Consider the following 27323-nt stretch of genomic DNA (forward strand, 5'->3'; position numbering starts at 1 on the left):
TTCTTCACTTTCACGGAGTCAAGGAGCGATGAGCTGCAAGCAGAACTTACACGAAGATCTGATCATTAGGAACTGGCATGAGCTCAGAGCGGGCAGCGCACTAATCCTTTACATTGTTGCCTCCGTTGTCACAATTCATTAAGAACCGTCGCTGCCACTAACATGATATCTGTCTGTATGTCGAGGTATAAGTCAACATCTGGCGACTGGTTCTCTCTCTTTGCCATCCGTCAGCTATTCTCTCATTTAAAGCTACAAGTTTGACAGAAAACGCGACATCTTTCGCACCTGCTTGAGATCGACTCCTCTCCTTCCTCTCACTCTTTCCTTACTTAGTTTTGCACAACATCTGTCCTGACGACAAGTAACAGCCATCTGCTAGAGCCGCTGTTACTCTCAGCCGGGAGCCAAACAGAGATCGAAGGCTTCTGCCCGCTTCAAGCCGAGCCAGAGGGGCAGATAAACGTCACTGTGATTAATTGCGTGAACTTGAAGTAATTGGCAGATTCCTGTTTAGAGATTCGACAAAGTCAGCGGGATGCATTGAGAAATCAAATGAAGGAAACGTGTTAAGGGTTGAATAATAAATGAATTAATATAATGCACTTTAAATGAGTGTGTGAGTGATGAGTGAACTAACCTCTCTGTGTGAACCTTCAGCACACAGAGAGGAATGAAAGAGTAAAGTTTGGTGAATGAAAGAGCTGCTGAAGTGGAGATTTATCATCAGAGTCTGGCTGAGCCGGGGGCCTTGCTTGTGGTAAATGGTGCCCGTGACCCTGTTTGATTCACTGCACCACCGTCTGGTTCCTCCCGTCCACAAACGCTCCAATCCACTCTGAACCCCCCACAGACTGGATCCCTTTGTATTCTGCACTCTTCTCTCAAATCAAGTCTGAAGATACTTTACTGTCTTTCAAAGTCTCTTTAAAATCCGCTTTTACATCTTTTCTTTTGACGAGATGACATATTTGCATCATTGCATGTTTCAAAACTAATCACTTGTTCCTCGACCCGTGGATACCCTGCTGACAGCAAGCAAACAGGACCTCTCTGGCAGAGGTGTGGTCATGAATAATCATTATTATTAAAGAGGCCATCCCCCAAATAAGAGCTCTTTAAAAGGACCCCTCTCACACGGCTAAGAACCTGTTTTTATCTCCTTCTCACAAAAACACTCGGAAGCATGAAGACCTGAACGTGAAGGTTCCAGAGCATCACACATCGTGCAGCTGTGCGCCTCCTTTACACTACAAACAGCACAGCAGGCCCCTCAGCAGCTTCAGTGATGGAGCTGGAGAGATGCAGCACCTCTTCTCGTGGGACCTTTGATGCTGCTGTTTATCTCCCTACAGGTGCTCAGTGTTTTATCTGTTGCGTTTTATTTCAGTTTGATTGATGCTGTTATGCTTTTGTTTTTATTGGTATGGATCTGTTGCTATCTGTGGCTTTACTATGTTTGTCTTTGTCTTTGTTAGTGAGCTCCATATGGAGGCGTTCACACCAGGGACCCCCGGGGGCCCGGATCCAAGTACATCAACGTATCTTCATACGATTTGCATGCTTTAGCGGTATTTTTGCATCCTTATTCATGATCTATTCATGATTTGACTCTAACTGGACCATAATGTACTAAATGAACATCATGCTGTATTGAAGAAGACTTGAAACTAGAGATTGAGACCATAAACTCATGTTTACAATGTTTACTGAGGTAATAAATCAAGAGAGAAGTAGAGTCATTTTCTCATAGACTTCTATACAACCAGAGGAGTCGCCCCCTGGTGGTCATTATAGAGAATGCAGCTTTAACACACGAAGCTTTGGATTCACTCGTCAGAACCGGAGGTTGCCGATCCACGATCCTGCTGGAGTCATTCCATAGTGAGCTGAACAATGATGTTCTGGCTTTGGCTTATTCCAGATGTTGCACTTTCGTTTGACGTTGGCCTCTTTCGCCAAACTTGAGTGGATGTTTTTTTTCCATTCTGCCGGTCTAATCTTCATCATCTGCTCAATGCAGCAGAGACAAAGGGAGGAAATGTACGTTCTGACAGCGGACTGACGGACTCTGGACTTCCTCATATGAGCCGTAGAATAAAACGTCTCCACAGGAGCCTGAATCATCTCCACAAACTCTGCACATCGAATGAGTTATTTGCAAAGAGATGCTTCGACTTCGCACTCCTTCATGAGAAAGCTGCGTCTGTAAGTCTAAACTGTATCAATGCTTCGGATCACTTCTGATCGTTTGTTCTAAACTCTGTGTGCTTTCAGTCATCGTGTTTGTCGTGACTCTGGTTTAGTATTCTTTGGAAAAAAACGTCTAAATCTCAATATGAATGTGCATTAAGAAATTTAAAAAACACAGCCGAACACTTTCATTCTGACAAAGCCTTTTGCTGGCTAATCAGAGTAGCGATTTAGAATACGGTGCGTGTAGAAAAACTCCTCTCTCTGGTTAAAAATACCATGAGGCTGACAGACAACGAGCTATAAGCACAATGAGACTGTGGCGGAGCTCGCCACCCACTCACCCTGTGTAACCCTGTTCCCTCCTCTCCCTCCCACTCATTCAGTGTCTTTCTCTCAGATGGATGACACAACATCCATCTTCTTTGGTCTGAACCAAAGTACAAAAGATGACTGAGGCTCAGGAGGTTCACACTGCAAGTTTTAAACAAATCAGGGTTCAATAGAGACTCCAGTCCTGATAACTTTAGCTGACGGGGAGGACGCACGTTACGCTCGCTGGGCTGATTATAGTTATTACAAGTGATGAGACAAAGTGGGTCTGAGTCTATTTGTGTCTGGGTCAGAAGGGTCGCTGTTAGGGAGACTGTGCTCCCAAGCTGTAAACACAACACTGACATATTATTACATTAGAAAGTTATATTAATGATATATTAATACGCAAATATGTCAACAAATTATTGTCCGTTCAAACATCCACACAAAGACTGTGTTCTCGCTGGTTTCCGGCTGTCTGGTGATCAGTCACCTGCCCAAACACATCAGAGCTAACACACCTTCACTCACTAACACACCTTCACTCACTAACACACCTTCACTCACTCAGCCACTGGTTGATTCACCTGCTGCAGCGATCTCTCGGTCACTTTCCTTCCACCGTACCAACGGCTCACTTCTTCTTTCTCCCCTCGTGCTGTTCTCAAATCTAAATTGAGATTTGTTCTATTGTTCCCTCTTCTCCATTTCCCGATGTCTCCACCTCTCTTTTATTTCTGCCTGTGTTTACTTGTTTCTTTCTTTCTGCCTCAGCCAGCGTACTTCTGAAAATACCCGCTCTCACCTGCAGGTGCTGTAATGTTTCAGGCGAGCGTGATTATGGATGTCGCTTGTACCGACTTGTTGTTTGAGATGCAGCCAATCAGGGAGCTGAATGATGAGAGCCAGCACAGTCAATATCTTTGCGTGTGTGTTTGTTTGTTTGTTTGTTTGTTTGTTTGTTTGTTTGTTTGTTTGTTTGTTTGTTTGTTTGTTTGTTTGTTTGTTTGTTTGTTTGTGTGTGTGTGTGTGTGTTTGTGTGTTTGTGTGTGTGTGTGTGTGTTTGTGTGTGTGTGTGTTTGTGTGTGTGTGTGTGTGTGTGTGTGTGTTTGTGTGTGTTTGTGTGTGTGTGTGTGTGTGTGTGTGTGTGTGTGTGTGTGTGTGTGTTTGTGTGTGTGTGTGTGTGTGTGTGTGTGCCTCTGCTCACTTTTATGTGTGATTTTTGTATTTATTCTATTTGCATCACATGTGTAAAAGTCATCAACAGCAGAAGTAGAGCAGCAGCATCATGAATAAGAATAACCCAAGAGGCTGTGTAGTCCCACATAGCACCAGCTCTCTACATGAAGTTAACGAAGTCTTGAAATAACCAGGAACAACTACGCTTGTGTATAGTTTTCCATCATAACAGGTCCACAGATTCCACAGGAACAATTCGGAAAAATAATGTTTTATTCTTCTCCCAACTTTCTTCGCTGCACAAACTTCGCCTTCACTTCCTTAAAAGAGGAGGTGAAGCTGCATCAGCAGTAATGTGTGGAAGTCCACTCACCTGAGCAGGAGAGTAGAGCCGACATCGGTGGTGGGTGTGTTCATCGTGAGCCGCTCCGCCTCCTCTTCCTCTTCCTCCACCTCCTCCTCCTCCTCCTCCTCCTCCTCCTCCACCTCCACCTCCACCTCTTCCTCCTCCTCCTCCTCCTCCTCCTCCTCCATCTCGTAGCGGCGCCATCACCCCGCCACTCGGACCCCCGGTCGTCCCCGCCGTAATGGCACCGGACGCTGCCCCGCCCGTGCCGGACCCGCTCGCGATGGCGCCGATGCCCCCCATCATGCAGCAGAGTCCTCCCTGAGCCAGCTCCAGCTCGATCTCGGCGTCCATCTCGGCGTCCTCCTGCGCCTCCTTGTTGGAGTCGTCCAGGTGCTTCATGAGCACGGCGACCACCACGTTGATCAGCACGAACTGAGCCGTGAGCACGAAGGACACGAAGTACATCGGGGAGATGAACTGTAGTCCGGCGTGGCAGCCGTAGTCGGTGGCCGCATGACCCGGCGGGCACTCCCTCAGGGTGTCCTGGTGGGTGGTGGGAGAGTTCATGGGGGAGACAGGGCATGGTGGGTGGACAAAAGGGAAGAAAAGTACGATTTTAGAGAGAGTTAGGTGAAGAAACGTTTAACGGGTGGACTCACAGTCTTCTGTCTACCTTTGTTTGAGCATTGATACTTCATTTGCAGGTTACTGACACCTTTGTGACGGGAATGAGGCATCACACACGCATGGATGGATTACTGAATGATTCTCAAGGGCAAGGGGCCCAAAGTGTCAGGGGCCCGCTGGCCTTAACCTGCAAAGTAGAAGACAGTAAAACCTCCCATTGATTTTACAATGAATGAATCTTATTGTTTCCAAACTACTAAACGATTCTAATGAAGCGATGATTACGACTCACTCCATTCAGAGAACAAGTACAAGTTTCCCTTTGTAGGAATCTGAATGTTATTTTAGGAATGTGATGAGTGAAGCCTTTATGTTCAATGAAAGAGGCCGCGGAAGCGATCAGGAGCGCCGTCAAACTCTCACAATCCTGCTCGTTGAGAAGGTGGTGACACGTTTCTCAGTCAGTCACTTTCTCTGAGCGCCTAATCAGCGCTGATTAACTCTCTCACGCATGTGAGCCGTGGCAGCAATGTAGGAGCTCAAAGGTGCTCGGGCGTGATTACAGCGCGAGACTTGATTGAGGTGATGGATGAGTGAATGAGGGGCGATCGCATTTTGAATTCTTTACTCGTCCTTGGAAGGTTTTTGTTGATGTGCACATTTACTTTTTTTCCACAGCATCTGTCGCTCACGGACGCGCTCATCAATCCTCTACGATCCTCCGCTGCTGGGATCTGAACTAAAGACCTTTAATTATCGCTCTGCTTCTGCCTGCACTGAGATTGGTGTCAAATAGGTTTGGGGCAGCTTAAAAAATTGAAAAATATATGCTTTTCCAAATAGCTGCCCCCCCTCCTCCCTTTCTGATTGACCCTCATCTAAGAACATTCGTGTTTCTCTACAGCAGGAGATGAGCTGACGGTGATGAGACTGAAAACCAATTAAGCCTTATTCGCACCAAACTTCAGCCCTGAGTTCCAGTCAGATCTATGGAACTGTCAGGGAGCTCGTTGGGGAGCAATGACAGCTCAACACACGGTCTGAGGGGTGAACCTGTGGGAGGGCGCAGCAACAGGAGCTTTACTGTATGTTTGGCATGTGAAACACGGAAACAGGCTGTTTTGTGGAGATGTGTGCCAACGACAAACACCCCCGACCCCTCTTTGCTTTTCCTTCTTTGTTTTATTTCTGGAAATCAACGCGCAAAGAACTTGGAGCGCGTTCATCATGGCGTCATCCGTTTTACGTAAAAAAAAAAATATCCCGTCTCTACCGTGGGTATTAATGCATTTCCTGTTTCACTTCTCACGTGTGTTTTGGTGGCAAATGGAGACGCAGCCTGGTCTCACATCTTCGGCATCTTGATACTGACGCACCAGGCACCCGTTAGCGCCTGGAGGAGACGCAGTGGGCTTTTAACTAACTCCAATGTGAACCCATCAACGTCAGCATTAAGACGCTCAATGCAATAAAGAGCGAGGAGGTGCGCTCATCGTGGTCGGGCTGGGTGGTGGACGGGTCAAACAAACAGGACTTGTACTCAGGGGACCGGCGTCCATGTAGGAACCAAAAAAGTTGAGTGATTTCTACTAATGCGACGTGACGCCACTGACTCACACAACAGTGAGCAGTAAACTGAAGTACCTTCATGATGCCGTTCCAGTTGTCGCCGGTGGAAACCTGGAAGAGTGTGAGGAAGGCCATTCCAAAGTTCTCAAAGGTGGCATGTCGACTCATCCCTTCACAGGGGTAGTCAGCGTCACACACTAAGAGAAGACACGATGAGAGAGGGAGAAGAGGAGGGAAAGAGAGTCAACCTTTGGTAGCGTCGGAAATTATATGAAGGTTTTCTGAAAAATCACAGCTGTGAATTAGTTTCTTTGGTGAAGAAGGTTTGCTGTGTTTGTATGTGTTCATCAATTAGAGATGAGCCAGAGCTCACATAGAAGAACAAAGGACGGCACACACTGCTGAGCCTTTAGTAGTGCAAATATTATGTGTGCATCAGAGTCATATTGTCCATTTGTCATTGGATGGTAGGTTGAAGAGGATTTTTGGAAGCTGTCATCCAGTCAGGTTCAGGATGTTAGGAATGAAAACAAACGTAAATCAAGTGCTTTACTGAACACAGCTATTTTAATTCTTTGGTTGATTGATTGTAATTTCACGTTGGCTGATTTTGACTTTAGGTCATGTTCACAGCATGGACTTGGTTAGAGCTGTTCTTAAGCTCCATTGCATCCGTTTGCCTCGTAGCAGCATACCAATAGATCATGTGACTTACCCAGCTCTCCAAACAGCTCCACTCCCAGAGCCGCGTAGATGAAGAACAGCAACATGAAGAGCAGACCGAGGTTTCCCACCTGTCACACACAAACACACATCAGTGGAAGCAACTCCTTGTTATTGGTTCTAAGTTATATGTTTCTGCTGAGCAGGGGTTCTTCTACAGGTAGGTAATGTGGGTGTGTAGGTACTGATTCAGTGGTTAAATCATTCCTGCATCTTTACTCTCTGTCAGCGTATTAACAAGATGTTAATATAATGTATTAATAGCTGAGAAAAGGCAGCTTTCATTGAGGATGTTACACATGACACCAGTAAAGCTGCAGAAGGCCTCAGCTCTCCAATAAATATGAGAACAGGCTGATCTGGAGTTGCATTTTTAATGCACTGGGTTTTCAATGTTTGTTTTTGTGAAAGGTCATGAAACTAAACAGGAACATTCCGGATCCTGCAGACATTTCATCGAATCAGAAAGCGTTGCAGAACTGGAGGTTAACACACAAACACGCAACGTAAGCAACACCAACAGAAAGCCCCCCCCCCCCCCCCCCCCCCTGCCTCGAATCGAGGAAAATCACTCCATTACACGGTTTAAAAAAAAAAAAAAAAAAAAGACTAGCCGACTTCTTAACAGGCATGAATCCATCCGTGTAAAGGAAACGTTCTCCCAGAGAGGGATACGTACGCAATGCAAACGTGTAAATGGCTCCCTGGGGTGCGACAGCAGGCACTGAGCAGAATGCCATTAGCTAAGTCACCTCACAGGGAAGGCAATCAGGTGCTTGTGTACACACGCCCGTAGAATTCTATTATATAAGCAAATAAACAGGCTGGATTAGCACAGAATAAGACATATAGTGTGTGTTGGAGGAGCGGGTGGCACGGGAGAAAGAGAAGACATAATGAGGGACGGGTGGAGTTGGGAACCGTGGAGAGGCGAGGCAAAGCCCGAGGAAACGCTTTCTTTTCTCTCCCCAGTTGTGCGTGTCGATGTTTCCTGGCGGATATTAAAAGCAACGAGTTGGCCCGAGGCGGCTTGTAGTTTGTAATGTAAGCCCATCTGATGTCTTTAGATCCCTCCAGCAGAGAAGGGAAGCTCACCACGGGGAGACGGATGCTGTGGTGTGAGGAACAGATTGCTAGATGCTGTGGGAGCATTAGAGCTGGCAACCAGGCAGCAGAAGCTGGTGAGAAACGCAGTTACAGCGGACTTCGGTTGTTAGACCTTCTGCTTTCCATAGCGAGGAGAAAACCCTGCACTGATCCTCCAACTTTTAAGTCTGTTTACTGAATAACTACGTTTCTGTGTTGAGACTAATGAAGCCATGAGTCAGCTATCTGCGTCACGGTCAGATGTATTTTTCTGTTTTCACGCCGACACACTGAGGGTCATCACACACCCACCACAAACTCCAGAGGAAGAACAATATCCAACGGCAACATCTGTGGTGAAAGAAGATCCTCCGACTGTGTTACACAAACAACCGATTCAAGGAAAGACAATAAATACAATACGCAGAAAGGTTCCAGGGACCAGGTAAACATCTTTACACAGTTTTAAAGTTTCTTATCATTCATAATAAATACAAGTACAAAGCAAAGCCATTCAGAGGCAGATTCTCACTCACTGAAGTAATTATTTACAATTCATAGTGGTTCTTATTTCCAAAAACGGGAACACAGTACAGGTATACGAGTCTCTTTTCTACAGTAAAAAGGTAACAATCAGGAGGCAACCTCCGGTTCTGCCGAGTGAAGCCGATGCTTCATGTGTTAAAGCTGCATTCTCTCTAGTGTCCACCAGGGGGCGACTCCTCTGGTTGTCGGAAAACATCGTTGTCTGGACTGTTTTTTCAGAGCAGAGCTGGTTATTTACAGTCTTCTTTGATCTTAATTAGTTTCTAATAAGTGTGTGATGATGTGCACGGCACTACTCCAGTGTTCCAGGGACTGTGAGGAAAACCAGTTCAAATGGATGGAAAAGGGACCGTTGATTGATTTGAGGCACAACTGAAGCGTCTGTCTTAGCTCTGTGCGTGTTAGAGAGTGTGTATCTGTGAACAGAGATCCTGCCAGAGGGCTCCAGGAAGAGCATTGGTGAGGCAGCAGAAAGGTCTGGCTGCACACAGACTCACTCTTTAATAAATGCTTTTAATAAAGAGCTGTTTCACATTACAGATTTAGAGCTTCATGATAAAAAGGAAAAGAGAAAGAGAGGAACCACTTCATTTACTTATTTCTTCTATGCAGAATATACTGTTTATATATATATATATAGCTGCAGAGTTTCATAGTTTCCACATCACATTTCACCAACAAGAACCCTATTGGTGGAAGCTCAGTTGCTACGTTGCACAGAGGAAAGGTAGCTTTCCGGCTGAAAGTCCGCAGCATTCAAGAAATTCCAGGACAAGCAAGAAACTTAGATCTATGGTAAGCTGAGGAAAGAGTCCTTCCGTGAACCAATGGAGCAGAACTTTATAGCTGCTCTTGTCTTATTAGCAGCAGTGGGAATAAAACAACTTAAATGAACGCCACAGAGGTCTTCGTATATCCTGAATTGATGACAGGAACCTGTTGAAAGCTAACAAGGTGTCCAAACACTGGGGGCAAAAGCTCCCTGAAAGTCATACTTCTCAGGGAGCTTCTTAATCGATGCCGATCCTTTATCACTCCACTCGTGTTAATTAACTCCTGGTGTCCTTGTGATAAGCTCAGGGACAGACGTTTGTCTGACTGTCTGTGTGTGTGTGTGTGTGTGTGTGTGTGTGTGTGAGGACACATACCTGAGGCAGAGCCTGGACCACGGTGTCTAGCAGAGCTCTCATCCCGGTGGCCATTTTCAACAACTTCAACACTGGAGAGAGACCACAACAGCAACAGAGTGAGTGAAAGTGAAACAAGGGACAGGAAGACAAAAGACACCACAGAGACAGAAGGGCGGTCTGGTCTGAGAGGAGGGGAGACTCAAACGATCGATGGATGCGATAGGTTCACCACTCTCCATGAGGGACCCTACACAACTCCCGGCAGTCCAATTTCTGGAGGAACACGGCCGAGGACGGGTAGCAGAGAGACAAAGACCACGTCAAAGGTCGCTCAGACAATAAAGCCTCCTGAGAGATGGACTTTTGTCAAGATGGTTGGTGGTGGTTATAGATGTGTAGGTGTGTGTGTGGGGGGGGGAGAGAGAAGATGGATGTGGAGGTGGTAGTACATCATCTGTTCGCTCCAAACTCCAGCTCCAACTCCAAACAGCTTCAGGTAGAAACAGAAAATTAATGTTTTTTGGATGCAAGTCTCTTAAAGTTGCATTCTCTCTAGTGTCCACCAGGGGGCGACTCCTCTGGTTGTATAGAAGTCTATGAGAAAATGACTCTACTTCTCTCTTGATTTATTACCTCAGTAAACATTGTAAACATGAGTTTATGGTCTCAGTCTCTAGTTTCAAGTCTTCTTCAATACAGCATGATGTGTCTTTAACATTCAGCTATATGTGGAAGAAGTCAACGATGGAGAAACACAAAGTAAACACGTAGAAGCGGAAGACTAAAAGTCACCAGTCGCCCTCACAGACATCATCCGATACCCCACTCGACTGTTAATCACCCGCTGTTTGATGAGCATATCACCCATGGGTGCACTCAGCGATCCCTGGGCAGCGTTAAGGAGGGCAGAGGGCGATGGGAAGAGGGCGAGGATTAAGTGAGAGTGATGTAATTAGACGTTATCCTCCTCGGCGAGTGAAGTTGAGAGGAATCGCTGCAGCCCAGAGAGCTTTAAGTTCTTCTGAATAATAAGATCAGAATGAGAAAGGAGAGCGACTGAACGATTGAAATATAAGAACATCATCCTCACCTTTACTCAGGGAGAATAACTGTGTCTTTGAGAGAGTGTGTGTGTGTGTGCGTGTGTGTGTGTGTGTGTGTGTGTGTGTGTGTGTGTGTGTGTGTGTGTGTGTGTGTGTGTGTGTACCTCGTGCTATCCGGAGCACCCTCATGATCCTGATGATGGTGGGGTTGATGGGGAGGGAGGCGTTGATCTCAATCTCCTCTAGCGTGATGCCCATCACTGACAGCAGAACAATGGCCAGGTCCAACTGGTTCCACCTACACACACACACACACACACACACACACACACACACACACACAAAATGATTTTTCAATCTCCCATAACCTGTAGAATTGGTCTGAAGTGAAGGTAAGCCATGAACAGGAGAATAGGGATTGATGGATCTGGAGTCTCAGCTCTGTATGCGGTTCATGACTGCACACATCGGGGTCTGTGTTATGTTAAATCTTCCAATAAATATTAATGCTCTTCAACTTTATGCATAATTTGCACGATTCTCCCACGGCCGACTTGGCAGAAGAAGCGCCCGGCGTTTACCTGAGGCCGGCTCCCGTCATGAATATTTATGTGAATGCCAGAAGAACACCTGCAGACCTTCATCACTTCCTGTGTTTGTTTGTCATCGTGTCTCTTGTCATTTCAGGACTCCACAAGCTGGTTGTTAAAATGGTTTGACTGTGTTCTTGGCTGTTGATGCTGCCACCAGCACATGACACACACACACACACACACACACACACACACACACACACACACACACACACAGCCCGGTGAAGAACAGCCAACACGGTCTCTGCTCCACTGATGCTACAGAATAAAAGTGTGTCATGAGGTTGGTTTTCTCAGTAAAGTTGAGTTCATTTGAATTAGAGCAAATCCCGAATTCTATCCGACATTTAAAAGACCAGTGTGTGGGATTCAGGGAGCTCTGTTGGTAGAAAAGTGACATCATATTTATAATTATGTCTTCACTCTGTGTCGTAGCTGTACTTACAGAAACGATGCGCTGTAAGTTAGTAGATCTCCCACAAAAATCTATTCTTATGTAACTCACTTAATCCCGGAACAGGAAGTATAAACCCTCACAGGGCTGTTTGTTCCCGATGTGAAACCAGAAGTCAACACTTGTTTATTTCTCACGTAACTTCCGTACTTAAGCAGCACTACTGTCACGGTTATTTTAACCCGAACTACGGTCTTTTCCTGAACCTAGTGAACTCGAGAGTTTTGTTGCCTAAAGTTCTATCTGTCCTCTAGTTTCCCTGAATGTGAATTGTTTGTTTTCTAGTTGACGGTTCTTCTGTCTGTCGGCAGCTGTGCACAGGACGCCGTACTCTTATAACTGGTCCCGGGCTTTCTTTTAGTCAAGGCCAATCCGTCACTAAAAGCAACATTTTCAAGAACAAAAACTCAGATTTCACATGGCCATGTGCAGCATAATGCTATGCTACATGAGACCCTCATCTCAGTCACGTTATAGTCCAACCTCTTGGTTAGGCTCTAATAACTCTTACTTAAATCCAGATCTAGGGGAGTTTCTTTGATTTGATCTCAACACTGCTGCCCGGGGTTTGTTCCTGCTCAGATAAAGTGTCTGGTTTCTAGAAAACATCTCAGTTCCAGAGCAGCAGAGCAGCAGAGCAGGCACACGAACCGAGCTCTCAGTCCGTAAACACGCAGAGAACGGGGTCGCCTCATAGAGCGTCCCAAAAACATACAAGAGGAGAGAGAGAGAGAGAGAGAGAGAGAGAGAGGACGGAATAATAAAACTAAAAATGTTTTTGTTTACAAAAAGAGCAAGAGACAGAAACAGTGAGACGGTCAAAAAGCATTAAAAAAGCTCTGCGGAAAAGCAATCTCCACCAGCACACCCACAATTCTAAAAATGGATCCGAAGCTGCGATAATAAAATCTTCACGGTAGAAAATCTTAAATCTTATCGCAGCTGCTCCACCAGCCTGAACACTCGGCAGAGAGAGGACCCCCGTCGCTCGATTGTTAAGTTATTGAAATCTATTCATGTTCTAAAGAGGTTCTGCACCTGCACAGCCTCAGTGGGATTCATGCATTTAGTCAAAAACACGGTAAAAAACTGTTTATAGGAGTTAAATCTTAAAACGAAAAGTCCAACTTTTAAAGCGAGGTCATCGAATGATGGTTTAAGATGTTGGTGTCATCTGTTTAAGACTTCCCTTTAGGGTCCTCCATCTGAAGAACCGTGGAGGATTGAAACCTATGATCAGAATAGTCACTCTGACTCTGGGGACCACCTGGAACTCCCTCAAGGGCCCCTGGTAGGCCCCCAGACCCCATTGGTGTAGAGACAGTAAACACAACATATACAGTGTTAACAGCGACCCCCCTTTCGTACCTGTCCTTGAAGAAGCGTCTGAAACCAAAGGCCACCAGCTTCAGAGAGGTCTCGATCACAAAGGTGGAGGTGAAGAAGTAGTTGCAGTACTTCAGAGTCGTCTCCAGAGACTGGAAGAGAGAGAAAGAGAGAGAGAGAGAGAGACAGACAGAGAGAGAGAGAGAGAGACAGAGAGAGAGAGAGAGAGAGAGAGAGAGAGAGAGAGAGACAGAGAGAGACAGAGAGGGGTTAAAGAGGCCCAGAGGTTAGAAAGAAGACAAATGAAGAGATGTTTGTTGCGTCTCCACCTCTGGATGATGAATTATTCTTGATTCAGAAGCATAACCTCGTCTTTGTCCGCGGTAAGAAACTGTAAACTGTGTAACTTTGGTCGTGTGAGTAACAGAAGAAGAGAAACTAACACAACAAGACGACGGTTGTTCAGAGAATCTGTTCCGTCAGTGTGAGGACAGCATCCTGCCAGCCAGTGAATTATATATTAATATTATTATTAATAGATGAGATCTTAACTGAGACGGACTAAATGATGTCAGACTCTGGGCAGGAAGAGGATCGTCTTATTTTACCACAAAGCATTAATGAGTCACACAGAGACCCACACATGTAACGCTCAATGCTCCATAATTAAAACCTTATTATCACAAAGGTTGCATGAAGGGAGGAAGAATAACTTGTATAGTTATGATGAGAATAAATGATTCAAACTTCTTATTTATTCTCGTCATTTTGTCTTTATTCTCAGAAAGCAGAATAAAGAATCCTCCTCATTTTGTTCCTCACATCTGGCTCGATTTCAGACAAGAAGTTAAATAATATAATATATTCCTTTAACCTCGGCAACTTTACTTCAGCCAAACGAGGTAGACCGCAACTTTAGGAAGTTTGTCTCTCGTGAAGTATAGTGCAGCGCGGATCTATAATGATGAAGTGGGGAAAGTATTTGAATCACGAGATGGAGTGTTTTCCTGCCAAATGACTGCAGGGGTCGACGTGAAGAGCTGCTCTGGAGACTAATACAGTGTTTTAGGTTTACTAACAGACACTTGAAAAGGCAAAGCTAACTGAACATAATGAGCTCATTAGTGCAGCGGGCCACATGAGCTGCTATATTATATGTAATACCTGCAGCAGAGTTAAGATCAGGAAAGTTACAGTTCAACATCGACACCCAGCAGCCTGCATGAGCCCACAGGCCCTGGAGCTGAATTCAAGAAGGAAACAATGAGTGTGTCATCTCAAGAATGAAGATTGAAGATGGAATACGTATAGTTCACTCAGGAGGTGTGTTCTATCAGCTTCAGGAGCCCATAGCCATAATAACTTACGGTCCAATTAGCAGCCTGAGACAATGGAGACAATGGAGTTGAGGGACGTAGTTTTTTTAGCAAATAAAAAGCGATCGGTTTCCTGATTGCGTTTCGACCAAGCGGCAACCTCCGGTTCTACCGAGTGAAGCGAAGTGTCTTAAACCTGCATTCTCTCTAGTGTCCACCAGGGGGCGACTCCTCTGGTTGTATAGAAGTCTATGAGAAAATGACTCTACTTCTCTCTTGATTTATTACCTCAGTAAACATTGTAAACATGAGTTTATGGTCTCAATCTCTAGTTTCAAGTCTTCTTCAATACAGCATGATGTTCATTTAGTACATTATGGTCCATTTAGAGTCAAACAGACCATAAAGCAGGGGATGCTTTAGGGCGGGGCTACACGGTGATTGACAGGTCTCTACCAGAGACGTATACGGCGTCTCTACGTCACTCCTCCTCAGTCCACATATGGTCACTTCCTGTTCACTGGTTGCAAAATAGCCGAGATGGCGTCAGCAAAATTGTGGAGGCTTCAGAACATCAGTCCACAAAGCAAAGGGTGACGTCACGATGACTACGTCCACGTCTTGTATACAGTCTGTGGTTTGGACCAATGCGTTCAGCCTCGACTTTTGCTTGCAACCAAAGCACCACTCAAACACGGTTGGTCGAGACTACTTGGTCCAACAAAAAAAAAAACGTTTCCGATACCAAAATCTTGTCTTGCAATCACATCCAGAATGTGTTCAGTGGGATTGAACTCAGACTGAATTCATGCTCGACAGCATCTCTGCCTCTGAGAAACATCTTATGTAACTAATACCCCAAATCTGCCCCAATGTTTGTGTTCCAGATAAATGTTTTGTCTGCTGGCAGATGATGCTGCTGACTCAGAGCAGCAGGTTGGCCGGCTGCCTCTGGAAGTGCCCACTTCAAAAAAACACAACAAAAAAACAAGACCTTCCCAGCTGGTGCACCACCACCCACTCAGAACCCCTCAAACAGGTCTGTAGGGACGGTGTCGTCAGGATTCGATCCAGATTTAGTACTCATACTAGTACTTATCGATACTGCTCATCTGTTCGGTTCCTCATCAATACCAATTAGGAGAAGAATCAACATGATTTATAATTATTGTATGTAAACAAATAGTCTTTCTTAAGCAGCAACGCAAGAAGTTCTAAAACCTTTAAAATCATTCTCAGCTAATCAATGATCTCAGTGATGATCTCTCATTGATCCCCATCTGTCCATCTCACTCAAACCCCCTCGCCATCCCTCCATCTCCTCCATCTCCTCCAGGACGTGCGTCCTCACCTGTGGCTGGCTGTAGTGCTCCAGAGACATGGTGATGACATTGATGCAGATGATGCAGGTGATGACGAGGTCCAGGTAGTGGCTGGTGCACAGGGTGTGGATGGCCAGCCGGGTTCTGCCGTATGACGCGTAGTAGGGCAGCTTCTGGGCCTCTGGAGAGAGAAAAGGTGATTGGGGGGGGGGGGGGGGGGGGGTAAAGGTAAGGAGGGATTTGGATCGGCGAGAAGGCAGGAAAAATATCAAACAGGGACAGATGTGGAGCGGACGGGAGCAAAAGGAGGCATTCAGAAAGAAAAGAAAGAATCCAGGGGTGAAACCAACGAGCAAATTGAAGTGAGGTATAGAAAGAGAAAGAGAGAAATAATAGATATTTGGTTGAGAGACCGGGGGAGCGGGTGGAGGAAGCAGTGCAAGTGTGATTGATTTAATGATTCATTTACGCCAGAGGGGTGAAAAAGGAGGGAAGAAGAAAATGAAGAAAGAGGCAGAGAGGGAGATAAAACTGTGAGGTAATATGACGAGAAAGAGAGTTTGATGAATGTGAGAGGGAGGTGAAGGAGCTTTAAATGAGTTGAAATAAAGACTGTTCAAAGTCACATCAGTGAGGACGTGTATGAAATATCACCAGGAAAGAGTCCTTTAACTTTCACTCATTAGTTCATGAACTCATTTGCTGGATTACATTTTATTCTGAAGAGGTAAACAAACGTTTGTGAGGAAATGTGTACTTTTCATAAATATATTGTTACGTTGCATATTTAATCTGCCCCTTTTCTTCTATTCATTTATTGATCCTCTCTTTTCCTTTATTCCAAAAGGACGTCATCCCTCCATCATCGTGTCCTCCCTCCACTCAGTCCTTGCTCTCCTTTTCTCGTCCAAAGAGGTGTACGTGTCCATCTGTCCTCCTCCCTCCCGTCTATCCTCATTTCCCTAGACTCCTTCCATCCTTCCTCCTTCCCTTCCTGCTCTCCCAACACTACACTCCTTTCTTTCATTTCACCCCAATTATTCCTCCAAACCCCTTCTCTCTCTTCGTCTTCATGTATTTTTCATCTCTCCTTCTTGTACTTCAAAGCCTCTACTCCTCCCTCCCACCTCGTTTTCTCCAAAGCACCGTCCTCATTTCTCCCCCTTCCTCCCGGGCCCTTACTTCTCCTCTTCTTCTCCATGCGACGCTGGCGTTTCTCCTCCCGCCGCTTGGCCTCCTCCACCTCCTGGTGCTGCCGACACTTGTGGAAGTTCTCCACCACGACGCCGACGAACATGTTGAGGACGAAGAAGCTGACGATCAGGAGGAAGGAGATGAAGTAGAGCAGCATCCACGGACTGTTGTTGGTCAGCGGCTGGAGGTGAGGAAGAGAGAGGACAAACAGATGAGACGAGGAGCCACTGGGAAAGTGGTGGAGTAGGTGGAGGGGAGAGAGGGAGACGAAAAGGGAGGACTGGCGAACGTCTTCCAGGAAAGAAAGTGAAGATAGAGCGATGAGGGGGAGAGGAGAAGGGGACGTTAGTTAATATCACCAGGAAAGTGAAAGAGCACAGAATGGAGACGAGAAGAGGAAAGCAAAAGCAGAAAGTGACTGAAAGAAAGAACGGAGAGAAAAAGCTGACGCAATCTGAAAATAGAGCGAAATAAAAGAGAATAGATGAACGAGATGAAGGAGGCATAGTCGGTAGGAAGCACCGGAGGAGCCTGGAAGGAGCTCAAGGTATCAACAGTCACCACTGGAACCCTCCAAGCACAAAACAGCGTGTCCGTCTGAATAAAGGGAACTCATTGGAGGGGTGGCGCTGGTGACGCGGCTTTCTAACGAGGAAGTATTCGCCCTTGAAATATTCGTGCTGTCAAGTGCAGAACTCCTCCGTCGAGGCCGGTATACAAAGAGAGAAGCCGGATCTGGGTCTGTCCATGGTGGACCGGTCTCTGCTGGAGTCTGAGCTGAAGGAGGTTCTGGTGAACCTGCATGAGTTCATCTGGTTTCACCAGAATCTGACCCGGTGGCTCCGATGACGAGCATTCAGAATAACTCTATAGAAACTCTGATGGTCTCTTTACTGATGGGGGTCTGATAGAGGATCAGGACTACACTGAGACTGGTTCATATAGAGGATCAGGACTACACTGAGACTGGTTCATAACCAGTTCCTTTCATTATCATAGTTATTAATGAAAGACGCAGTGATTGAGGGGAACTCATCTAATTTGTCCAGTTTTGAGGAACATTTGGAATACTGCCACGAGCTTCTTACGGTCTTCCAATTAACCAACCCACTGCACAGCCAGTACAGTCCAAACAAACCTGGAGCTGCTACAGGTAAGACAAGCTGACAGGGGAACAGAAGAGACAATGTGAGGAACCGATCGGGATGATTGGGTCACTGCAGGAAGTCATTACTAAACACACACAAAAAAATCAAGTTCAGGTGTAATAAAACTGGAGACGAGACTCAGATTTTCAACTTGGAGGAGTGTGGAGTGTTGAAAGCGCGGGGTGGAGTGCGAATGAGATTAGTCATTCAGAGCCGTGTTGGACCGCAGCGAGGTTTCTCCCTGAGGCGGGAAGCTGAATCAGCCAGAATAATGCCCCTCTTTAATAGATCCACTAATAGATCCACTAATAGAACCAGTTCTAAAGGGAGCCTGTTCACTTTGAAGCCGCTTCAGAAGACTCATTTGCATCAGTGAATGTGTGCGTGATCTTCTTGTGTTTGTATCGGCGATCAACCACGTGAATTGATGATAACGGCCTTCTGAAGCTACGAGCAGGTGTAGCCGGGCCCTTCTGATCCAGATCTGATCCAGGCTGATAACCGCTGAACCCCGAAACCCACCGGCGTGGTTAAAAAGCAGGTTTTCTTTTGAACAATCGCCAAAACTACACCGTTCATCACAGCCAGAAGCTGTAAAAACGTCATTATCGTCAGATATTCATCTTTACGACATTCCTTGAACACATCATGTATATTACAGTGAAAATCAAGACCACAGAGAGAAAAGAAGCAAAGAAGAGAAAAGAAAAGGCCCCAAAACTGCTTGTGGTTCAGAGAGTTGAAGGGGACGGTCTGCAGCAAAGGACTCTAAGACTACCGAGGCCTTCTGCTGAAGCTCTCTGGGGATCTGTCTATTGGAGTTGAGGTGGTTTGGCGATCTGATCAGGACGCCTCCTTGTGGAGGAGTTGTGGGCACATCCAACTGGGTGGAGATCCCGGAGTGACCAGAAGGATGGATTTAATTTCCCATCTGGCCTAAGAACGCGTGGGATTCCCTGGAAAGAGCTGGAAGAGATGTGGTTGGAGATCCAGGCATGTGGGTTACATGGACCGGCAAACAGGACCCAAATAGCAGCATGTGTGTTATGCAAAAGGACCAGTACACAGGTTTGTACCAGTGTTGTATTTGCCTGTGGTGTGTGTGTGTGTGTGTTATCACCTGCTGGTCGATCCCCACCGCGTCCAGTCCGTGGTACATGATGTTGACCCAGCCGTCTTTTGAGGCCAGCACAAACAGGGACATCAGAGCCTGAAGGACACACAAACACAACACGCACAAGACCCGTCTCAGTTCTATACCGGTTAATGCTGCTGATTATAGAAGTGCCGACACCATAACAATATGACAAAAATAACAAATACACAATTCCCAAAAGACCCAAAATGATTGAATTGTGTAGCTGAGCGTTCATCTCCAGCATCACTCTCTCACTTCATCTCTTTGCTTTGTATTTCATGATATTAATGCAACTCATTGTTTATTTCTTCCAAACAAGCTGCTGGATTTCAAACTCTTCGGGTCTGCCAGAGGACTTTAACTACCGACTGCTTAGACCGGAAAACATGTTGAGCTGTTGTGTTATTTTAGAGGAGATAATTATGTCAGATGCTTGTTAGTGTACCACATTCAATATATGTTTAAATTGAATGAACAACTTTTAAAAATTGTATTTTTGGAAATACGTTTTCGTTCCGTTATTGCCTTTCTAGTTCATATCGTAGTATTCTCCTTGTACTAGCGTCGTAGAACTTCTATCCTCCAGAGTGTGCTGATTATTATCGTCGTCTTTATGTGCACCATTACTGTGTTCGCATGAAATCATTCTCTTCTCTCTCGTACCTGTCCGAGGTTGTCGAAGTTGTATTTGTGGTGAACCCATCGGTAGTTGGCAGCCAGACAGTCGGACTTGTTGGTGATGTTCTTCACATCGAAACCAGCGCAGTAGAAGAACTTCCCTTTGAAGAGCTGAAGACACACGCGCGCACACACACACACACACACACACACACACACACACACACACACACACACACAGCGGAGAAGGAAATGAGAAGACGGCGGCGCACGCAGATACATTTCTGATGAAGTCATGACAACACTCGTGTGCGCCCACTCCTCTCATGCGGCTTTTGAAGTAATTTCATAATTAGCGTCTGGAAGTGGATGAAGCCGAAGCAGAAGCACTCGATATCAACAGTTTTCTTTTTTCCTCCCGAGAGAAAAGGTTTTTAATTCTCAATCATATTGAACGCATCAAAGAGGGGACTGAGTGGAATGATGCATAACAGCAGATGCAGAATGAATAATAAGGTGCAGTTATGGCGGAAGAACACGGTGGGTTTGACAACTTGAAGCAAGAAGGAAATACACCGATGAATTAAAAAATAGGAAAACCGAGTCGTTTGTAAGACTTATGAACTCACAACAATTATGGAATATTAATGAAATAACCTGTCATGCTTTGCTACACATATTAGCCATTTCTGACAGTACAGCGAAGTACGAGATTGAAATTGATTCACTTATAATAAGATCTATTGATTCAAACACAGAACTTCTTGTTTCTATTCTGTGTTTTGAAAATCTGAAAACTTTTTAGGGGCAGCGCTCTGTGTTCTGGAGTCCCAGAGTCCCGTAAATTAATCCCAAAATGTACAACGCGTTCTCGCTCCCAACTCGTCAAACACCGACAGCTTGGTCAGTGGCACCAAGCTTCAGACTGTGACGTTCCCCGCTAGCGTCAGCTTTGGACTTCTAAATGTACAGTGTATATAAGAAGTGGACGTTGTCATCGTGACGTCACCAGTCGGTTTGTGAGCCACGTTTTGAAGCCTCGATTTCGGCGTCGCCATCTTGGATTACGGCCATCGCCATGTTGTTGTTTTTTCAACCAGTGAACAGGAAGTGACCATATCTGGACTGAGGAGGAGTGACGTAGAGACGCCGTATACGTCTCTGGTAGAGACCTGTCAATCACCGTGTAGCCCCGCCCTAAAGCATCCCCTGCTTTATGGTCTGTTTGACTCTAAATGGACCATAATGTACTAAATGAACATCATGCTGTATTGAAGAAGACTTGAAACTAGAGATTGAGACCATAAACTCATGTTTACAATGTTTACTGAGGTAATAAATCAAGAGCGGAGGTACACAAGTTACATAACCACTTGAGACCCGAACAGCGGTCTCATCCGTCCACCCCGACCTAATGCAGACACTAAAGCGAGTGTCGGTATTCGACGGCGAGTGTTTGATGGGTTGGGAGTGAGAACAGGGCTGGTATGTACTGGTTTTGGTCTGTAAAGGATTGGTGAAGCTGTGAATCATTATTTGATTATGTGGAAAGTGAAACTTGGGTCTTCTGTGCTGCCATTACGCCTCCTCCTCCTGTTGGATTCTGCTCTAATGAGCCTTCTCAGCCAGCGCTGCGAGGACGTGCTCTCATTGTGGGTGCAAACAGCCTCCTCTGGTGTTCTCCAGTGTTTAATGATTAATTTCTTGGTTTTTGCTCTAGATGGAGGTCAAGAGAATAATTGCGGCCTCGCATATTTTGACCCACTTAAATTTCGGTGTATAAATTATTATTATGGGCCACGGTGAGCATAGTGGTCGCTGTGTTAGTTCAATAGTTTGACCATCTCAGGTCCTCGTGAATTGTCAAAGGCTCTCGAGGCTCCCTTGATTACTAAAAGATGAGTTGTACGGCGGGGAAGATACGATTCATATTTGATGGAGTTTACCTGAACTCCGAGAATACCAAAGATGATGAAGAAGGCGCAGCAGATGAGGACGATGTTGCCGATGGGCTTCAGGGACGTGATGAGGGTCTCGACCACGAGCTTCAGCCCTGGAGCTCTGCTGATCACCCTGGAGGATGGAGGGGGAGATGCAGAGACACAGTGAGCGAGAGGGAGAGAGAACAAAAGACAAAGAGACAGGGAAAGAGAGAGAGAGAGAGAGAGAGAGAGAGAGAGAGAGAGAGAGAGAGAGAGAGAGAGAGAGAGAGACAGGACAGGGTACTTTCATTGAATTCAACAGACTGTATATAAGAAGTGGAGATAGTCATAGTGACATCTCTCATTGGTTTGTGGACTGCTGCTATGAAGCCTCCAGTTCAGCGATTTTGCCGTCACCATATTGATTTACGGCCGTCGCCATGTTGTTTTTTTGCATCCTATGAACGGAAGTTTCCATATTTAGAATGCAGACGTAGACACGTAGAGATGCCTTATTTGCTCTGGTAGCGGCAGAGACCTGTCAATCACCGTGTAGCCCCGCCCTAAAGCATCCCCTGCTTTATGGTCTGTTTGACTCTAAATGGACCATAATGTACTAAATGAACATCATGCTGTATTGAAGAAGACTTGAAACTAGAGATTGAGACCATAAACTCATGTTTACAATGTTTACTGAGGTAATAAATCAAGAGAGAAGTAGAGTCATTTTCTCATAGACTTCTATACAACCAGAGGAGTCGCCCCCTGCAGTATTCCTGCAGCACTAATAGCTTAAAGAAACAGAGATCAGTCTGCAGAGAGAGACCGTGTTGAACCTCATGGTGCTGAATTCATTCAGACCTAAAACGACCTCAGTAGAATGTAATTTGAGCTCTCTGGACCCTTTCTTCTCAACTGCTCCGTCAGGTAATGTCGGGCACTAAATGGTTCAAAACATATCTTAAAGCAGGGTCAGGAGGGGGCGGGCTCCACGATACATCCCAACTGTCATGGAATGATTAATGGAACAGGAAATCAGAAAGAAAACTGAACACCTGCTTCACAAAATTAATTTTATTCATTTATTCGATCTTTGCCTTTTTATCTCGTGAAGAATTTGACCTTCTTAAGTTGTTTCTTCAAATAAAACGATCTGAGAGTGAACATTTTAACTCTTTAGTCCTGGCATGTTGACGTTCCCTTTTGAAGCACAAACGTTGGGAAAGACTGGCTTTAAATATGTTATAAATACTGTAATATGTAGGGTCATTAAATCCAGAACAGCAGAAACATTCATCGTTACCAAAGTACCTTTTGCTCAGCACAGAGTACAAATTGTAAGCAGGTCTTTTATGGCCGTTAGCAATGCTTTCCACACATTTTGGGAGAATGAGATGAAGAAGATTGAAACCACTCTCATGTCTGATGAAGCTAACACAAGTAGCCGATTAGCTTCGCACAAAGACAGCTGGCCCGGCTCCGTCTGTTGGTTAATAAACCTCTAAAGCTCACACATATACATGTTGCATCTGTTAGTTTAACATGTAGAAAAGACAAACATGTAAGAATGACAGTCCTAAAGAGGGTTATGTGCCGGACTCTTTCTTTGCTTGGACCAGTAGCTAGAGTCTCAAACTGGTTGTCTGGCAACTGCTTATAAAAGAGAGTCAGGCTAGCTGTTTGCCACTGTTTCCAGTCTTTGTGCTAAGCTAAGCTAACCGTCTATGACAGATATAAGAGTGGTATCGATCTTCTCAACTAAATCCCAACGTGAAGAAGTGTGTTTTTGCCGAAACAGAAAACATTGTCAATTAGTCCTCCTAACCTGAGGGGGCGTAGCGTCCTGAGCAGCCTGAGAACTCGGAGAACCCCGAGGATCTTCGCCCCGCCGGCCATCGACACCACAATGTCAGTAAGAGACACGAACACGAGGAAGCCGTCCAGAATGTTCCAGCTGCTCCTCAGATAGGCCTTCTCTCCCAGGTACAGACCCATGGACACCACCTGAGGACATGAAGGGATATGGACTTTTGATACTCAGATTTCTCATCCAGCTTCTCAAATATATTTCATTTCATGTCAGCTGCTTTCGGCAGGAGAGTAGAACAGAGGAGAGGATTTGAAAGATGGGAGGCTGAGAGGTGTGTGAGGGAGGGAGCGAGGTTTTAAAACCAAACAGATGAAAAGAGGGAAGAAAGACAAGCAACAGCTCTTAAACCCCAATATGAGAAGATTAATGTTCAAAAGCAAGAGGGAAGGAAAAAAAAGAACATGAGGAAAGGAAAGGAGATTACAAGGAAAGCAAGTCCACTATGAAATGGAAATCTCTATCACGTGAACGTCTACCAACACGTCCACATTCTAATGAAGCTTCATCGTTATTGGAATGTTGAATCCACAGTTTGTTTGCTGAGTTAACCAGCTCTTTATTTTGCTGACTGTACTGTAACTGAAATGTCTCTGATTAAAACTTCCAGAGAGCAATTCAAGAAAATAAAAGCTCTACTTTCAATTTCAGTTAAGACATGCAGGATTGTGGGCTTCTGACATTGCACTATGCCCCAAATCCTCTTAAATCAGACACTTCCACACAAGACTCGGAGGGTGTTGTGACTGGAGCTGCAAACATTTGAAGCGCACATATTTCAGTTTTTGTCTTAGATTTATGGTCTGTCGCCTTCTAGCTACAGCTGGATGGGAGGTCTCGCTCACTAGGTGAGCCCTGTTGGGGATTGAACAGGAAAGGGAGGGAGGAGGATGTTCTGGAAGCAACAAGGAGGGTACGGGTGAGGTGAGGGAGATCAACACTTTTGTGGAAACAGTGAGACAGCTCTCATTGGGAGGAATGAGACGTGGTAGTCAGGGGCGGAGGAGGAAGACACAAGGGGCTCAAAGAGGAGAGATAGAAAGTTTTGAAATCAGAAAACAGTTGGTGAGGTTGGAGGAAAAGTTGCACGGCAGATGTTTTGACATCTTCCAGGTGCTTTCATGGCATGTGTGTTTCATGTGTGGCTGCCATGTCGAGAACAGAACGAGCAAAGAGGCAAAAAGAAAATGCCACCAGAGAGATGTGGAAGGATGGGAAATTCCGGGAAATGTTGGAACAAGTGGTGACGGTGTTTGTGCATCTTGTTTGGGAACGCCGACCAGGCATAATGATGGCACACTGCAGCAAAATAAGCTACGGAAAATCTTCTGAGTATCATGTAGGTGCCACCTGTAGGCTTGGAAGCGAGGCTCGGAACACTTTGTAGCATGCTCCTTCATGAGATGATGGATGGAAGGATTCAGACGATCATGGCGTCCAATAGTGACTCATAGTCGTCATCGAGAATGGGTCAAACTACAGTATATGAAAACATCCTCTAACACTTCTGCAATCATTCCTACAACATTATCCACCTCTCTGTTGTTGCTCTCTGTGTGCCCGACGTTGCTAGAACAAATGTGAATTTGTCTCGGAGTTCATTTTTGATTTCCAAGAGACTTATCAACGGGTTATCAACTTGTGACGTAATGCTGAACAACCAGTGTCCAATCACAGCACAGGAGTACAAGCCAATCACAACACATTAGAGCGGGACTTGGCGCAAAGCGGGCAGGATAAAATGAGGGCCTGTGCGCCATACAAATTTTAACAGACTACAGCGTGCAGAGGTGGGCTTGTAAGTTACGAGTTGGTATGTCAAAGTTTGGCCAAATCCTGTCCGAAGTACGACAAACCAATGTTCTCCTCTTGTCAGCGTGGGTTCCCTTCGGGTTCTCCGGCCATAGGTGAGGCGAGGGTTCAGATCGTCGATGGACTCGTAAAGCGAGAGCGGTGCATTCAGCCTCAGCTCCCTCAAGGTAAAACGCCTGCAGCACTGCTGATGCAGCGCCAATCTGCTGGTCCGTCTCACGGACCATTTTCCCTTCACTCGTGAACAAGACCCAGAGATGCTTGAACTCCTTCTCTTGGAGCAGTGACTCACTCCCAACCTCAAGGACACAATCCACCAGAACCACGGCCTCAGACTTTACACTCAGCTGCAAACCGCCCCAGTGCATGCTAGAGGTCATGATCTGATGGGGCCAACAGAACCACATCATCTGCAAAGAGCAAAGATGCAATCATGAGGCCCCCAAACTGGACACTCTCCTCCTAGTGGCTGTGCCTTGAGATCCTGTCCATCGAAACAACAATGGACCCATGTTTCTCTTTTGGTTATACGAGGTCGGGTCTTACGAAGCTGGTGAAATTTAGGAATTTCTGTGAATGACTATACCTTCCACTTGGTTAAAAGAACTACAGAAGTGCCAATAAGCTTTGGTTGTATTTTTGAATGGTGTGAAAATGAGAACAACAGGACGTGTTCTTGGTCTTCGTGTTCTGCCGATGCCGTGTGAATGTAGCATTTACACAGTGGAGCTAACTCGTGTGCAGACTTCCGTCTAACACAAAATATACCACAACAGACACTGCCATGCCAACTGTTGCATCCGAACTCTATAGAAATAATGTAGAAGCTGGGCGTCAGAGGGCGGCAAAGACAGAAAATAGACAGATATTTCATCTGAGATCTGCACAGCAGCGAGTCACCGTCACATCCTATACGATGGGCCTTCTGTCATGTTTTGACAGGCTGGATATCGAGTTATAATACATCTGCTATGATATTAATAGCCGCCTGCCATACCGAAGCCCCGTCGGGACTGTTGGAATGCCGTGGGGCCGACATTAAGCGGATCAAACATCGCCATGATAAAACATGATGCATGCTGAATCTATGGCAGGACGATGCCAGCGCTGTTATCAGAGCCTCTCACACTGCCAGCTGGGCTGTTGGCTGACGGGGCGAATATGTCACTTTAAATTCAAGCTTAAATTACATTCAAACTCCTTTTGCAATGTAACCAAGAAGAAAACATGGCAATTATTGTACTTGTCGCATCAGCGTTATTTTTTGGATTCTAATGTTTGAGATTGAGGGTTAGGGTTGAATTGACCATAATGGATCTCTGATGCGTGTATTATATACTGTTTACACCTTTCCTACCTATAACTAAACACACAGGACAGCCTGGCTGCTTTAATACACAATGACTTTGGTGTTGAATTTGACTTGGATCAGATTAGATAGATTCCCTATTCTAGGAATTACATTTATATACTGTGAATCCGTTTTGCCAAATGCCCTGTGTGCATTTAGTTTTGGACAACAACAATACTTTGGTTAGGAAAGCTCATGGTTTTGGTTTTAATGTTTCTGTCTCGTGCTTCAAAGCACTTTGGACTCATTCAATATTTAACCAAGATCTTTGACAAAGAGCTGTGAGTGCTTTAATGTTAGTATGTAGAGCGATTTCTAGGGGGCAGCTTTGGGTCTATGTCGCCCCTCGTCAGCTCCTGGAATCGTAATCCCTTATCGTTCCCACTTACTTGAAAGCTCGGTGTGTCTCATACAGGGTGCCTTGTGTGTCGGTATCAGACACAAGGGTTGTGACTAAATAATCACCAAAACTACACCGTTAATCACAGCTAGCAGCTGTACA

General features: G+C 45.5%; 1 protein-coding gene across 1 annotated transcript in view; it reads right to left on the reverse strand.

The window, feature by feature from the left end:
- Window positions 1-27323, reverse strand: part of cacna1ib (calcium voltage-gated channel subunit alpha1 Ib) — a 115671-nt gene that overhangs the window by 9479 nt on the left and 78869 nt on the right. The window contains exons 21-33 of the mRNA XM_076082962.1: window positions 23617-23795; window positions 21816-21942; window positions 19915-20040; window positions 19234-19323; window positions 16954-17146; window positions 15801-15952; window positions 13176-13285; window positions 10925-11058; window positions 9736-9806; window positions 6948-7026; window positions 6308-6429; window positions 4186-4579; window positions 4061-4113 (exon numbers count right to left, since the gene is read on the reverse strand). Coding sequence (XP_075939077.1) covers window positions 4061-4113; window positions 4186-4579; window positions 6308-6429; window positions 6948-7026; window positions 9736-9806; window positions 10925-11058; window positions 13176-13285; window positions 15801-15952; window positions 16954-17146; window positions 19234-19323; window positions 19915-20040; window positions 21816-21942; window positions 23617-23795 — 1830 coding nt within the window. The remainder of the gene's footprint in view (window positions 1-4060; window positions 4114-4185; window positions 4580-6307; window positions 6430-6947; window positions 7027-9735; window positions 9807-10924; window positions 11059-13175; window positions 13286-15800; window positions 15953-16953; window positions 17147-19233; window positions 19324-19914; window positions 20041-21815; window positions 21943-23616; window positions 23796-27323) is intronic.

This window comes from Anarhichas minor, unplaced genomic scaffold, assembly GCF_050575085.1.
Source record: "Anarhichas minor isolate MPS153535 unplaced genomic scaffold, ASM5057508v1 ptg000114l, whole genome shotgun sequence".
NCBI lineage: Eukaryota > Metazoa > Chordata > Actinopteri > Perciformes > Anarhichadidae > Anarhichas > Anarhichas minor.